At 46.5% G+C, this 16,707-nt stretch overlaps 1 protein-coding gene across 1 annotated transcript in view; it reads right to left on the minus strand.

Moving 5' to 3' along the window:
* Nucleotides 1-1,705: 1,705 nt before the first annotated feature.
* Antxr1 (anthrax toxin receptor 1) overlaps nucleotides 1,706-16,707 on the minus strand; it is a 201,957-nt gene continuing 186,955 nt past the window's right edge. Inside the window, exon 18 of the mRNA NM_054041.2 lies at nucleotides 1,706-5,208. Within this exon, the coding sequence (NP_473382.1) occupies nucleotides 4,948-5,208 (261 nt within the window). The 3' untranslated portion in view covers nucleotides 1,706-4,947. The remainder of the gene's footprint in view (nucleotides 5,209-16,707) is intronic.

Below are 16,707 nucleotides of genomic sequence, written 5' to 3' on the forward strand. Positions count from 1 at the left end.
CCCAGCTCACTATAAAAGGGGCTGCTTGGCCCCTCCTCTCTCTCTTAAGCTCTTACCTTTCTTACTCTCATCTCTAGCTCTCCTTTTCTTCCTTCCTTCCCCCTTCTCTTTATGTGGCCATGGCCAGCCTCTCTCTTGTACCTTTTCTCTTTCTCTTTGGCCTTTTTACAATAAAGCTCTGAAACCATGTATTGTCTCTGCTCATCAAGGCCCGCCGTGCTTGAACAATGGAATAGGTTTTCCCCTAAAGAGCCGCATCTAACCACCCATCAGAAAGCCTTTCTGCGCTCTAGACCCTCGCCTGTGTGGGAATCACCTAGTGCCCCCTATGCCCCTGTCCACTCCTCTCTATGACCAAGCCTCCCCAGAGCCTCCACTTTGTTCTCAGCTCTCTCTTGACATACAGCGGCATCTGGGATGTCCAAGACTGAGAACCTGTTATCTCTGGCTTCTGTGAGGCCCAGAGACCTCGGACTGCCCCCTGTCCACCATGGACTGGGTCCATGGCTTCACACAGTCAGACACTCACCAGAGGCCACGTGGAGAGGAGTTCTTCTGCCCAGAGTTCTCTCCCACCCCCTTTATTCCCCCATACCCGCTGCCTGACAGCTATATTCATTACTTTCCTTGGGAGGGAAATACCTGGCAGGAGCTGCTTCAGGGAGAGCAGGCTCTCTTGTCTCAGTCATAGAGGGAGCGGCATCACAGAAGGAGGGTGTGGCCGAGTGAACCCATGGAGGCCACAACTTCTCACATGGTGGACCCGCAGCTTTAACCCTCAATCCTGACCAGTGATTCTTCTCTGCCATCCAGGTCCCACCCCCTGAGGGTCTGGTAGCCCCTCAAAACTTTGGAGTATCAGGTGTTCAAATGCAGAAACGTGTGTGTGTGTGTGTGTGTGTGTGTGTGTGTGTGTGTGTGAGTGTGAGTGTGTTTATGTCAGACTTAAATTGTAACACACTATTTTTTTGCTAATTTGAGATAGGAGCTGACTATCTAGTCCAGGGTAGCCATTAACTAGCAACAATCCTCCTGTTTCTGCCTCAGTTAATTTTCTTTTGGTCCGCATTTTAGTTTCTTCGGATTCTATTTTTCACTTACCAAGAATGCTTTTTTAAAATTTGAAAATTATTACTAGAAATGAGGACCACTTTAACTCTTAAGAGCTAAAGATGGTAGTACAGATTTTTTGTTTGTTTTTTGTTTTTTGTTTTTTTCGAGACAGGGTTTCTCTGTGTAGCCCTGGCTGTCCTGGAACTCACTTTGTAGATCAGGCTGGCCTCGAACTCAGAAATCCACCTGCCTCTGCCTCCCAAGTGCTGGGATTAAAGGCGTGCGTCACGGTAGTACAGATTTTAATGTGTAGAAGATATTTGAAAAAAATATATATTTCAGTGTACAGAATGATAGCTATTTTGTTTAAAACTTTTTAACATTTATTTTGTGTCTCTGTGCATGTATGTGGATGCTTGTGTCCTTTAGTGTACACAGGGAGGCAAGAGGGCAGCTTTCAGGAGTGGGTTCTCTCCTTCCACCATGTGGGCCCCATGGATTGAGCTCAGGCTGTCAGGCTTGGCAGCAAGCCCCTTTGCCAGCTGAGCCGTCTCACTGGCCCGCTAGCTCTGCTTTTATGATCCTCAGTAAGTACTTGAAACACGTGCATATTATTTTTATGGCAGGTATAGAAATAACAAGTAACAAGCACTGATTTTAGGTGTTTATTATTATTTTTTTTTAAAAAAGCAACTTCCAGGGTATACCATTGTACAGGTTCAGCCCAGTCTCCTACAGCACAGTGCGGTGATGACAAGTCTTTTATAACAATAACTCAGAGACGCTGAACGTCCATAACTAAATTACCATAGAAAAAGAGAAGAGTTTAATGTTATGTGTATTCAGAAATCATATTCTAATTCCTTTAAATCGGTTCTCCAAGCGTGATAACTCAGCTGAGCTCAGATAACTAAAAAAACCCTTTCCATCCTCCTGGTGAGTAAGATCAGGCTTTGCATAGCTTGCAAACGAATTCCACCCACTTTACACAGCATGAATTCCCTTTGCGCCTGAACTGTCGGTCATTATCTCACAATTATTCCTTGATGGATTTTCCACCATCACATTGTGTGCAGTGGCAGGCAAGGATCATTTCTGCTCTTCCTTGGGGTTCCAGAGAGACCTCTGTCCCAGGCTGGAGAGCCAAGACTTTTCCACTTCTTTATGGTAGCTTTGTCCCTGACGCTGGGGAAAGACAGCTCTTATGTCTCCCTAAAGTGTGTGGCAAGCTCCAGGCAGGACCTGTTTTCGAGCTGGCTGTCACAGCAGAAGGACCGCAGTTCCCAGCAAGGCTGTCATCGGCATTATGTAAAGGAGGGTCTCGTCACCTAGGAACTATTTGTACATTGTAAAAGCAGTATGGTCATGGGAGATCAACAAGCACAGCTTGGTAGGGTAACCTGCCATGAAATCACTGGCTTTAATAATTTACTACAACTGTTCTTTTTATTCACACTGATAGGACGTGCTTCCATCTGTCACGTGGAATATGAATATATACAACAAAATTTGGCTTATATAAAAAAAATCCTCCGTAAGGACAATAACAAGGAGTCAAACAAATAACACATGCAGTTTGCTAATCACAACCACCATCTCCTGTTGCTTACAGGGAATGACACAGAACTGATGGGCTTTGTAAACCACATCAAAGCTCTTCCTGCCTGTAATCACCTACTCTGAAAGGTATTAACCTTGACGGTTTCTAGAAACTTCTAGCCATAATTCTGAATGACCAGGGAAGACATTCCATAAATTCTAAGGTCAAACCTTGCAAATTCTTCTCAGAATCACCATGTATCAGCATTCATTTTTCCTCAGACACTTCACCACAGCCCCTTGGGACACTGCACAAGGCCTGCTCTCGGAGTCTGCTGCCTTCCCCGAAGCCCATGCTTGTTGAACAGCAACGCCAGCATCTTGGTTCGTACTTTCTTATGGCTGCACAAATCCTGCAGCTGTAATGTGGGGTGGCCCGTTTTGTACTGCCAGCAGTCAAAACAGTTGCCATGGGCTCATAGTTGCATGCTCTGAGCCTGGGGAGCCCATTCTCCTTGGAATGGTTTTCTGGGGCCCAGCAATGTCATCTCAGGTGGCTGAGACATTCTGGCACCTGTTTAACAAGGACTACACTAAACAAGCCTTGTTCTAATATGGGGGCACAGTAAGGGTGAAGGAGATCTTTTTCACAACTCCTGAAAAGCAGGGAGTGGTGGCCACAGGGAGAAGAGTGGGGTCTGGGGTACACTTGGGAAAGTGTTACTTTGGTGTCAGCACCATAGGTCTTGGACTTGGGCGTTCTTTCAGGTCGATTTTCCCCAGATAATAACTTTTATGCTGGTGGTTCCCCCATTCTCCTCTGCTTTTCTTTCTAAGGTAGGGATTACAAACAGTGTTTATCTCTCTCAATTCTAACTGATGACCAACAGGTCATAAGAGATGTGAAGTACTGTGGAAAAATATAATTGGATTAAATTGAGAACTAGTGCTGAGATTGATTAATAATGTCTGCCTTGGGAACAAGGATTGGTGTCTATGGAGTGCATGACACCTGGATGCCTCTGTTCTAAACAAGCTGGAAGAATGAGGCTAACTTGAGTTCTTGAAGGATCTTTGGAGATCACAGCCCAAAACATAAAAACTTATGCCCGTTTTATATCTTTTGTTCCAGGAAAAAGTTTAGAGGTTTAGGAGCCTAAGACAGGAATTTTGGGGCCTGTGGAAACTGAGGAAGGAAGCATCATTTTTGTACAGGCTATACACTGCCTTTGACAATGACCTCTGTTTTCATGATTGGGTGACAGTGTCCAGAGTCTACATGAGGTTAAAGGGCTCACTGACCAAGCAGCTTCAGAATAATGTAGAGGAGTGACATGGGGATTGCGGGCAGAGCTTTTCTATTACACACTGGATGTATTTCTCCTTGCTTCATAACTGGTAATACTTGTGAGCAGGTTGAAAGGCCAAGGAGAGATATACCATACATACAACGGCCTGTTTCAGAGTAAAACAACTGGGAATGGTTTTCTTGCCAAGTCAGGACTACTGTCTCTTAGCTGGATTTAGAAATCTCTGGGGTCCTGGGTATTTGAAGATGAGGAACCTTGCGATTTCATGGGGAAGGTTCTGTGTGATCAGCTCTGACCTATGCCACAGTCAACCTTGATGTTTAAGGTGAATCATTAGTAGGTTGCCTTTGACAATGACAAGGCTTGTTGGTTTAGGAACTGTGCCTGCTGAAGCCAGCCATTTCTAGATGTAAGAGCTGGACACTCCCATCAACGCTTCTCCATCAGTGCTGAGCACTGACGTCCTCTAACTTCTAAGCATGGCAACACCTTTCCCCTTCCCTCATCACTGGGAAACCAGGAAGTTCGGGAAAGAGAATAGAGCATATGCTCTTTATAAGGCAACCTGCAGATCCCAGTTGGATACCTATTCGATGCATACTAGGGACACTGCACATTTTCAGAGTTGCTGGGTGGTACCAGGGGTGGAGATGGCCTGGCTCCCAGTCCAAGAATCAAGAGTCAAATCAGTGAGGTCAGAATCTCAGCCAGGTGCTTCTTATCCAATGCTGCATTCCATTCTTGGAAGTCACTTTCTTCCTGGTCTTCATGGGACATAATCTGGCTGAGAGCACTGTGGCAATGTGGCCATCTCGGGAACCTTCCTCTAGAGGTGAGGGGTCACAGGCTATAATGTGACTGTTATTGTCTCATTGTCTGTCTTCAGGCAGTTCAAAATGCCCATTTTGTTCTGCCCATCACGACTTGCTTTTAAATCGTGCAAACATCAGGTGCCACTCACCACATAGGCTGGGCAGATCTTTCTTTCAGCAGAGAAGCCTCCTGCTGGAGTTGCTCAGGCAGCCCAGAGCTCGGACTTTGGGTTCTAGACAGAAGGCCTTGGAGGAGGTCGGGAGGGGGGAGGTGCCCTGTTAGGGGGTGGGGCCTGAGGAGGAGGGGGGAGAGTGGATGGTGGGGAAGGAATGGGAGGAGTGGGGGCACTGGGGGCTGGGGGAGGGCAGTGGGGAGCAGGGGGTGGGGGTGTGTAGATAGGAGCGGGAGGTGGGGAGCTGGGGTGGTAGGTGTTGTTCAGGGGATACTTGGCTGGCTGACTGTTCTTCACTCTGGTGAAGTTGATACAGCGTCCCTGGAAGAGAATCAGAGGAGGACCATGAGCCAATGTCTTAAGGAAGAACAAGTGCTGAACATGGTGGCCCTTGAGGGACAAGAGACACATTGACAACATGCTGCTGATGACCTAGTGACCTGATGTCACATTAGTCACTGGTTTCTTTGAATCCATGTCCTTTCCTGGGCTGGCTGGGTCTCAGAATTGTCAAAATCCATTTCCCTTACAGTCTCTCACTGTCTTGGGTGGGGATAGAGGGAAGTGGGCCGATGCTAACCTGGCTGTAACATTATGAAGGGTGTCCCATTTACTTTTAGCCTTGCCAGTAGGGTGTGGCCACCATTCCCTTGCCTGGGGGAAGAAACTAGTGTTGAGAAACAAGTCCCTTTCCCCAGGGCCTGCACACCAGACAGCTTTTGGGCTGGTCACAGGCATCTCTTTATACCTCTTGTAAGAAATTCCACCAGAGACATTTCATTGCTAAGCAGGTATATTTTTGAATTTGTCTTTTTCTGTGTGTGGCTTTCTAGGGACTTAGCAGGACAATGCTGAGAGACCCCTCTGCCCTCTCCACAAACAGGTTCTGGAGCCAGCCTGAGGTAGCCCCACCTCCAGCCGTGCCCTCTCTGTCTTCTTTTACCAGGCACCGAGCCCTACACTTGCCCTGTGGCAGAGTCTCTTGTGCATGTCACCAGCTGTTAGAACTCCCATCATGCTTCCATATGAGCTTCTCCCAGGTCCCATACCAGGCCACCCCTGTGTGCTCCCAGCTTCCCAGGCCCATGAAGCATATGTGGCTGCCTCTACCATGTGTCACAGAATCATCTTCCCTCCTAGGAAGGCCGCGGGGGGTCACCTCTGAGTATGCCTTTCTTTTCTCCTCCTGCTCATTTCCCTACTGCTGGAATAGAGCACTGACTGGCCATCTCTCCATACTGATGTGTGGCCTATAATTCTAGCCTCAGTAGAGGCCTGTCCAGAGAGGCCCCAGCTCCCCTCACCAGACCCCAGAGAAGGACCAGAAGGGGTATGCAGAGAGTCAGGCGGTAGAATTTAAGAAACATGGTGTGTGTGTGTGTGTGTGTGTGTGTATGTGACAGAGACAGAGAGAGACAGACAGAGACAGAGAGAGAGAGAGAGAGACAGAGACAGAGAGACAAGACTTGGCCTGTGTTGAATCAGCAAGCTGCAAGCTTGTGTGGAAAGGGAGATGAGGTGAGGAGAACCCTTCCTTTCCTGTGTGCTCCATCCTTCGAGTCATACACAGAGGCCCGCATCCCCACCCATCTTCCCCATAAACTCTGACCTTAACTCTTCCTTTGCCTCCTTGGGTGTTTCTCTAGTTGTTATCTTCAGCACTCATCCCAGCCCGCACGTGGCAGTTGTTTTTTTTTTTTTTTTATCTATAAATGCTTTGCCTCTCATGACAGAAGAGACATTTTGCTTTTCTACAAGAAGAAACCTCCCAAGATGCTTTGCCTGGAAGGCCAGTAGAGTCACAGTCAGAATGGAGCCGTCTGAAGTCACTTGGAAAAAGCAGAGGCTTTGAGATCAATAGCAATGGTCTGAAAATTCCTTCCCAGGACATCATGTTAGCTAGTGTCTGGGTCAGAAAGGGCCAGACACAACCAGATTATACCTGCTTAGGAATTACTATGCCCCACACAGGTGCCAGCACCTGAGTCCTTGGTGTGTCGAAAGGTGATGAGCTTTTCAGGGCCAAGCTTTTCTGGGTCTCTATTGAGGGTCCACTAACTACGGCAGTCATCCTCCCATTTTCCCACCCAGAGCTTCCAGGCTGTGGCCAACTTTAGGGCTGAACACTTGCAAACATAGTTCCCCCGGCCAGGTGGCTCTTTTATAGTTGAGTGAAATTTCCCTGGTGACAGTTTTTGGTGACACTATATCACGGTTTTTCCTTCATGATGTTATGGCTGTCTGTGATAAAGTCCCACAGTGACAACTCCTTTCCTAGACACCTAATGTTCACTAAGAGCTTTGGGGGCCTTGGTTCCTTAAAGATTAAGGGAGATTCTGGGCTGCTGGAGCTGAGGTCTCACTGAGTCTCACTGCCTTTAGATCTTAGCGTTGCTCTAGGCCAATCAGTCCAGAAGGCCACATGTTCACTGTATGAAGTGGAACGCACTCTTTCCACTGGCCATTCTTCTGTCCACTGGCTCTTGAGCTCCTGGCCCTCAACCAATGTCTGCCCAGAGCCCACACTGGGAGTCCAAATCTCTGACGTGGGCTGGGGATCTTGAGAACACTGGCTATTTACAGGCACTGTGACAGTCCTCTCATCAACTGTAGGGAAGAAGGGTCTAGAATAGTGTCTGGGAAACAGGTAAATTTAGAGCTGCCCTCTGCTGATGGAGAAACAGACCTGGGAGGCAGAGGTGGCCTTGCCTGTGGTAGATATATAACATAGGTAGCATCAGGTTCGACTCCAGCTTTGGTGCTGTGAGTTGCACAGCATGTGTGACTTCCATAATGAAATTGGTAAATGAAATAAATGAAGCATGGGAGTGGCCTCAGAGCCAATCCTGCAATGCAGCATGGGAGGTGATGGGCGTGGCCTCAGAGTCCCTCCCGCAATGCAGCATGGGAGGTGATGGAAGCAGCCTCCGAGGAGCCCCTCCTGCCTTCTTGTTGCAACTTGATCGAAGTCCCTTATCTCTTACGGAACCTCTCACAGTGCATTGCACACGCAGCTGACAGATGATGCATTTGTACTTATCTTGCTGAGAAAAGGTGCAGATTCAGCAGAAATGCACCCTGGGGCAATTTACTGTAAGACTTGCTCTTCAAAAGAGAGGTGTGGCTCCAGAGTGTTCTAAAAACCTGGGCCAGAGGCGCCAGCATAAATATGAGGGTGTGTAATTGGCCTAAAGATTACTTTACAGGGCATTTTATTCCCGTTTTCACTCTTATTTTTTACTCGTGAGGGGATAATAGAAAGGCCAGATGTCGCTGGTGGTGTACATGCCAGCAGATCTCCAGTGTTTGGTTAAAAAAGTTGCTATGGTGACCAGAGCTTTCTCTCATGATATTGGCCCCTTGCAACTCCATTTAATTCTCTGCAGCACTGTTTCTGGGTGGTTTGAGTCACGTCCAAGACTGGCTTTGACCTTAGTTTACCTTGCCTTCGTCATTAACAAAGTAAGAATGCCTTTTTTTTCCACACATGCTCTGATAGAATTTTATTTTACTTTTTAAGTTTATTTGTGTGTATGGGTATTTTGCCTGCACATATGTCTGGGTAGCATGTGTGTGCCTAGGAGTTAGAAGAAGTCATCAGATCTCGAACTGAAGTTACAGATGGTTGTGAGCTACCCTATGGGCCTTGGGAATTGAACTTCTGCAGAGGACCCGGTGAACCACTGGGCCACGTCTTTACCCCCTTTGGTAGAACTTTTTATAAGACCTGGGGATATACTGAGTGGTACAGCACTTGCTTAGCATACATGAGATCATAGGTTCAATCCTCAGTAACACACACACACACACACACACACACACACACACACACAAACACATTCACAATCTTCATCTGTGAAACATCCATGAGCACTTCAAAACTCTATGAGCTAGGTATTATTACCTCCATTGTAGAGAAATGAAAGGGGAGGGCTCAGGCCTATTAAAATAATTTGTTCAAAAACCACACAGGCAGCGACAGGTTGGGTGGGAATAAAGCTTAGTTCTACATGGCTCAGGAACACATTCTTTTTCCTATTATCCTGGATATGAATGATAAGTGCAAAAATATCCCTGAAGGACCAATAGCTAGCTTTACACAGTGTAGCACTTGGCCACAAGCTATTATCAGATGTGCGAGATTGTTCCAGAATGTAAATCTGCCTGCTGAGTTCACTCTGTAGTGCAAAGTCCTTCAGTGGCTCTATTTACAATAAAACCCATAGCCCACGATGACATGAGACCCTGTGATGTGCTCTTTGCTCTACCTGCAGGACTGGTCCATCTAAGCTCTCTGTGATACTTTCCGATGACACAAACAGCACAGTACGTGGTTCTCTTCTCAAGTATTTCCCAGGCAGCCTTAGGGTCTGTCCCTGAGGTCAGGGCTCCTACTAAGATCTCAAGGTCTAAGTTGTCACTTGACAGATAATCTTTGTAGAGTTGTTCAGGGAAATCTTTAAACGCTCACATAGTCCTCATACATTTAACTTTTCAGAAGTAGACATCAAGTCACCTTACCATGGGTTCTATGGATGCTTGCAGTTCTTGGGGAGACACGGTAAGGATGCTGTGTGCTCTCTGGTCTCACCCCACCTCTCCTAGTAGGGTTTCCTGTAGCTCAGGCTGTCCTTGATCTTGCTATGTGGCCAAGGATGGCTGCGTTTCTATCCCCAAGTGCTGGGGTTGCAAGCATGCACAGCCACACTTAGTATTTATGTCATGCAGGGGATGGAATTCAGGGCTTAATTGATTACTGTAAAGGAAACTGTCCCCCTAACAAATCCCTTTGCCTAATTCCATGGTTGGGATTCGAGGTCTTTTTGACAACACTCAGGTTTATTCCTTGAACTGTAGAGAGTGTGGAGACAGGGGGTTGGTAGTGTGGGACTGTGCTCTGCCAGGGGCAGGGCTCTTGCTTTGTTTTGTCCCTAACATACTCTTGCTGGGAAACCTGGGGCAAGTTACCACCTCTGAAGCCGTCACCACCTTCATCTTCTGCACTGGCTAGATGTGTCTGGGGGTCCTTCAGCCCCGAGCTCTGATTCCATCAGATCTGGGTGGCTGTGGAACCCTTTGCCTGCAGTTTAATTGGATTCTTTTGGTCGGCCAGTTTGCACATCTTTTTATGTTGCTTAGTTTGGCTGGCTCTGATCCCTTGCAATGCATATCTTCCAGCTGCTCCTCAGGTCTCGGAAACCCTAGTAAACCGGGAAATTGCAGCATTGGAAGCTTCACCTTTTGTTTTTAGGTTCCCAGGTGAGGATTCAAGCTGGCCCCTGAGTTTCTGAGTTTGAGCCTGTGGGATGCTGGGGAGATGTGAGAAGAGCTTTGGGGTGATTGTGTGCGAAGAATGTGCCAGGGGTGAGCTCATGAGTGCTGAGTGTTAGGAAACATCTGGGTATCAGGCATGCTCAGCAGAGACGGAGCTGGCCTTTGGAGATGGTTAAACATATGCCATGGCCCCACGAATTAAACCAAATAGTTTCCTATGAACAGAGGTCATTCAAGGAAATTGGATTTCACAGAGAGAATACTAAAGCAATCACGGAAAGAGTGTAACATACAAGCCAAGTTCTCTCTACAAATACCTTTTCCTCTGACCTAGTTTTCCCATGCGCTGTCTTGTTAGGAGGGCTGTAGGTATTTCTCAAGTTACAATAGGATTAATCTTCCAAAGTTTGTTTGGAGTTGGCTGTTTGGGATGGTGGTTAGGAAAATTGATCTTGGAAAGAATGTCTGGTTCTCAGGCTAGACCATAAAACTCTTTGGCTCACTGCTGTCTGCTGCTGTAACTGATGAAGTTGGCACACTAGTGCTGCATTAGGACATGGACTTCAGAGCAGCATCTTCCCATGCATGCCTTTTTCCACTCTGAGTCACTGCGTCCTTTCTGAAGCAGTTGCATTGTCTGTCAATCACTAGGGGCCTCAGCCAGTACTGGGCAAGCATCAGGGCCTTGCCCTCCAGAAGATACAGTCTAGAGGGAGACAGAATTAATGACTCAGAACAGCTGGACCCTAGTGGACCCTAGTGATCTGTGATGGTGCCATCATTGACTGGACCAGAGCCAGGCATCTAACCTGAGCTGGGTCAGTAGCATTCCCTCTCCTGAGAATCAGAATGTCCAAGTAGGGGTAGGCGGGCAGGCAGAACCAACCCTGGAAGTGAAAACTGGGGTGGGAGGCACCATCTTCTGTGTGTCGGAGAGAAGCAGAAGAGGACATTTAAATCCCTGAGATTCTCCCCCCTTCTCACTACTGCACATCTAAAACAAAAGTCAAGTAGTTCAAAGGTTCCCTGGCCCTGCCTTTCCATTAACATTACAGGTTTACATATAAAACGCCCATACATATGTATACACACACATATATAGCAGTATATAAAGTATATATGTAGTAAGTGCACACACACATTCAGTGTTCTTTCTGCTTTTGACTTTCAGTGTCTCCCTCCTACAGGATACTCAAGCTCTTAACTCAAGCTGTTGGCCGGCTCCTGGGAATCTCTTTGGCCTACCTCACTTTCTTTTCTGTCTTTGAACCCTACACTTTAATGTCGATCCATCATTTCAAAAGAAGACACCACGCTCTGGCTTTTCTTGTGACAGCACTCACATTCTAGGCCCAGTTCCATGACAGAGATAAACAGGTACTGTGTGAGCCCAGGGCAAGAGAAAGCGTGCTGTCGGGGTGAACAGCAGGCGTTCATCCAGCCCCCTTCCCTCCAACCTCAGGCTCGGCTTGTCTGTAATACATTTCCTCTCCTAGCCTGCTCTTTATGTGCTGTCCGGGAAAAGGATCCAAGGTCAACTCTCTTGATTATTTAATTCATTCTGCTGACACACAAGCTGGCGTGCTCTCTGTAATCGTGTCTTTTGATGCCAAAACCAGGGGTAAGATGAAAGCGTGGAGGAAATATTTGGAAGCACGAGGGAGCCGGAGAAGCGAAGGGAAGGGTGGAAACAAAATGGCCTATCTTTAGTGGGACACACGCTTTGTCAGTAATTATTACTGAGATATGATTTATTTAATATACGGCTCCCTTTCATCTGATTGCAAAGTTCTGTATTTGTTGAAAACTAGGAAAATACGTGAAGTGAAAGAGGAAAAAGAGGAGGGGAGAAGAAACACAGGTAACAGGACTCAAATACCTCTGTGCTTTTCTGTTTTAGAAATCACAGACACCCATGCAGTGCATGGATTTACAACAGTCAAATCAGGCTGTATAAAAATTAAATAACATGCCATGGGTACCCCTCCCTTTATTCTGCCTCTTGTATCCAGGACCTTGTACTTGCTTGGCAAAGGCTCTGCCATTGAACCCTGCCTGGCTCTTCACGTCCCTGCTATTTTTCTTGTTTTACTATTTGAAACTTTCATAGCTGTCTACTATAAACTCTATCTGCCCCCTATTCCCTTCCTCCACACCTCTCCGTCCCTCTTCATAATGGCTCTCCTTTCTTGCTTTAGGTGCCTCTGTCATCCACTCAGTCCCATTAGAGCTGCCCATATGCATATGGCTATGGGTTATCCACGGGTACAAGGGCAATGGTCACCTCTAAAAAGGAGCGAGTCTCCCTTCCTTTGAATCCCATAGCTCCACAGCTGTGGGTGTGGCTCTGGAGCCCCACCCCCATGCTAGGATTTTTAACTGACCATCTGTAGATCCCAAACTTCCTTCATGTTTTTAACCTTCACAGAAACATGAGATGTAGTTAAGTTCTTTACTGTGAGGCAGTAGGAATCCAGCTCTCTCTGCTATAAATAATAGGACTGCTTCCATTTGCCCACTGGTCATTCAAGGCAGAGTCACTGAGTTAGTTAATGCAGTGTAACACAGTGATCGATCATATTGTCAACTTTTCTTCTAGAAAAATGGATAACAACTTGTAGTCGCAATACTATTTTATGATGACTTCAATCACAGTTACACGTTGGGAAGGTTTCCAGTGTAATGGTCTGAGGGAGTGGAGTCCTTTCTATGGTGGTTGTTTTATTACATGCGAGGTTAGGTTTCTGTCCACACCCTTAGTTCCTGGCCTGTTCACAAGCTCTGCTCACTTCTCTACTGGGTTGTTCCCTTAAAAATTTGTTTAATAACCCACTGGGTCCAGTATATTTTTTTTAATAAGCCACTGAGTCCAGTTGATGGTGCCCACATGTACATGGGCATAGAACTAGCCACTGGAGCCTGGTTACCCTAGCAAAGCTGACGACAAGGACTCTTCCCCCAGTGGAGCCACCTACACCAGCAGTGCCAAGCTGGGGTGTAGGCTGAGGTCCCCTTTCCACCTGTGCTAGGACACTGGCCGGCCTGATCACATGCAGGCAACCACAGCTGCTGGGAGTTCATGAAAAGTATCTTCAAGTCTCAGTTTGCTGAGTCCAAAAATTTAAAAACTGATTTTTAATATAAAACAAGAGAATCATATTTTTAGTCACATTAAATAATTTTCTATTCAGTTGATAATTTTAAAAAGTAATGTGTAGCCGGGTGGTGGTGGCACACGCCTTTAATTCCAGCACTTGGGAGGCAGAGGCAGGCGGATTTCTGAGTTCGAGGCCAGCCTGGTCTACAGAGTGAGTTCCAGGATATACAGGGCTACACAGAGAAACCCTGTCTTGGAAAACCAAAAAATCAAAACAAAACAAAAACAAACAAACAAAAAATCCCCCAAAACAAAAAAAGTAATGTTTAAAAATTTAAGAGAATATTTTTGAGATGACCCAAGAGATCCTGTTTTTATGTATTTTGATCTACTAGTATGAGATACTTTATAATTTTTTAATAAAAATTATCTACATATGTTGAAGTAAACTAAAAGTTTTAGAATCATATCATTAATCTTTGGTGTGTGTGTGTGTGTGTGTGTGTGTGTGTGTGTGTGTGTAGTCTAGTGGTCAAACTTAGGTATTGCTCCTCAGGTGCCATCCCCTCTTATTTACTGATTGATTGATTGATTGAGACAGTCTCTCTCTGTCCTGGCCAGCCCAAGGATCAGCTTGTTCTATTGCATCACATTGGGCCACGCCCACAGACCCCACTGCCTGGGCACCCCCATGCATAGCTGTTCCTGCCTTTCTATGTGCACCCTACTGACTGAACTCATAGCTTCTGAAACCTGTTCTGAAACTGAATAGGTTCCAGAAGCTCAAGTTAGGCCTAGTGTTTCAGTCCCCCACCCCTACCCCCCTGCTTCCCGTGGTCAAGATGTAGAACTCTCTATAGGGGAAGGCTAGGACCAGGAAGTAGGAGTGGGTGGGTTGGAGAGCAGGGGGAGGGAGGAGGGGTAGGGGGTTTTCGGAGGGGAACCAGGAAAGGGGATAGCATTTGAAATGTAAGATGCAGAATTCTCAAGCTCCTTCTCCTTTCTGCTTGTTGTCATGCTTCCCACCACGACAATAATGGACTAAACCTCTGAACTGTAAGCCAGCCCCACTTAAATGTTTTTCTTTATAACAGTTGCCCTGGGCATGGTGTCTCTTCACAACAATAGAAACCCTAACTAACACAGCGTATGAATGCAGGTACCTGAGGAGACCAGTGGCACTGGTTGGACAGTGTTGTCGTCTGCACAGGAACTCTACCGTAAGAGACGGGAGAGCCCTTTCTCTTCACAGGATGCTGTCACCACCGACAGTTTTGATGTGATGATCCACCACTGAAGCTCACATTTCCAAAGAACTCACATAAGGCCCTGGCTCAGCTCCACAGGTCTCGCTTCGTTCTCTCTAGTTTGCTCTTTACTAACCAGTCCTTTGTGTCTGCTCTCTGTGGGTTAATCGTATATTCTTCCCTGAGTTTGAGCTCATCTGTGTTAACGTTTCCCTCAACCAGCAATGGAGGACTTACATATCAAGGCTCTGATATTTGCAAAGCACACAGGCTTTCTCTGTGGTGTTCCATTGCCACCACTTTCTAGATGCCTGCTAACCACAGCTTTGATTTCTTTGCAGGTCCAATGGTCATTTGTAAGTGTTTTAAGAACCTGGAAAATTTTTCTACAAAGAAGAGTTTACTCCCTCATCAATGACTTTCAGCTTTGTGCACAAGTGCGTGTATGTGTGCATGCATGTGTGTGTGTCATGGTGGGAAAATGTGGCTTATAAAAATTATTTTTTCCCAGTTTTTGTGTGACTTATGATAGTCAATTTTAATAAATTAAAAAACCCCACAGACTCTCTACTTGCGGGGTGCTGGCGAATGACTGTCTGTTGTGAAGCCTCTCTATCTGTCAGCTTCATTTTTTGAAGCCCAAGGGTGGTACAGGCTCAGTAACTTTCTCCCTCAATATTTTACACAATTATGCTTGCTCCAATTTAACTCCATTGCTCTAATCACTGGGCCACCCAAGAGCAGCAGGGAGGGGCCACTCTCAGAGCCAACTGGGCAGAGAATCCTTTTCACTCTTTGTGGTAACAGTTTGTCTGAGAAGATGCTACCCTCAGCTTCTCCTTCCTCCATCCTGCCACCCTCTCAAGGCTGATGCCACCTGCATCTCTCTTCCTCAAACCAGAGGCCTTAGCAGTGTGGAATAACTGCATACAGTGGAAGTGGTGTGCTGGCCCGAGTCTAATGCTGAAGGTCTGAAGTTTCTGTTTCCTAGTTTCAGCATCTAAAGTTTCAGGTTTGACTCTGGGATATTCTACTTCAGGGAGTCATGATACAGAGGGGGAGAGAGGGAGGGAGGGAGAGAGGGGGGGGGAAGGGAGAAAGACAGACAGACAGAGAGAGAGAGAGAAAGAAGAGAAGAGAAGAGAAGAGAAGAGAAAGGAGAGAGGAAGGGAGAGGGAGAGAGTCAGAGAGAGACACACAGAGAGACAGAGAGAGACAGAAAAAGTGAAGGAACTTGTGGAATTCCTAGTCCAGGTAGCTCTGGGAACTTCAGAGCCAGGCACCATCTGGCCACCGTTTCACAAGAAATCTCAGATGAAGGCTATTGAATGGGGAGAATATCAAACCAGAGAGTGCAGAGAAAAAAAACTAAACCCCAGTGAGCCGCAGTTAAGTTAGTACCTTCTAGAACAGCTTATCCTGGAACAACACTCATATCTGCATAGCAGGTGCACTCACAGCCTGGGGGAGGGGGCTGTCAAGAGCGACTATTGGGTTCTCCTTTCCTTTGGAGTCTGAACTCAACACTTCTCAAGGTAACAGCTGCCTGACTGGGTAGGACTTTACACTTCAGACCCTTGAGAGAAAGGTAAGATTGTCAAATGGCAGAAATGATGGTAACCAGGAGGCACAATTCCTATGGTACAGAAAATACAATCTCAACAGCAACCAGAAAATAGAACTCCAAGGGTAACCAGGGGATACAACGCACGTGGTAACTGCCCACTACAACCCTGACAGTAAACAGTGTGCAAAACTGACAGCAACCAGAAGACGCAACATTAACTGTAACCAGAAGATGTGTGTCCAATGATGAACAGAAGATGTAATTGACTGTAACTGGAAGCTCCAATCCCAGCAGTAACCATGTTAAATTCCCCCTGTTCCCTCGATGCTTGCCGTGTAGAGCACATTTTGAAATGGTTTGCACAGAGAACACCGACCCCAGAGAGAGCTGGGGAAGAAGGGTGAGGTTATAGCTTGCTACTGGCAAGTTTGCTCTTCTAAGCTGGGCCTGTGACACTCAACTGCTTGCTTCCATATCTCCGTCCAACAGCTCAGGATCCCCTAATACTGTAGTCACATGGTGTTCATATGCTTGAAGAGCCATTTTGACTGAGGTAGCCCTTAAGTACAGTTTAGTAAATTTTATGCCAGAAAGGAGATGCAATAAGGCAGAGTTATCTGAACCCCAAAGAGGGT

Source organism: Mus musculus, chromosome 6 (assembly GCF_000001635.26).
Source record: "Mus musculus strain C57BL/6J chromosome 6, GRCm38.p6 C57BL/6J".
Classification (NCBI taxonomy): domain Eukaryota; kingdom Metazoa; phylum Chordata; class Mammalia; order Rodentia; family Muridae; genus Mus; species Mus musculus.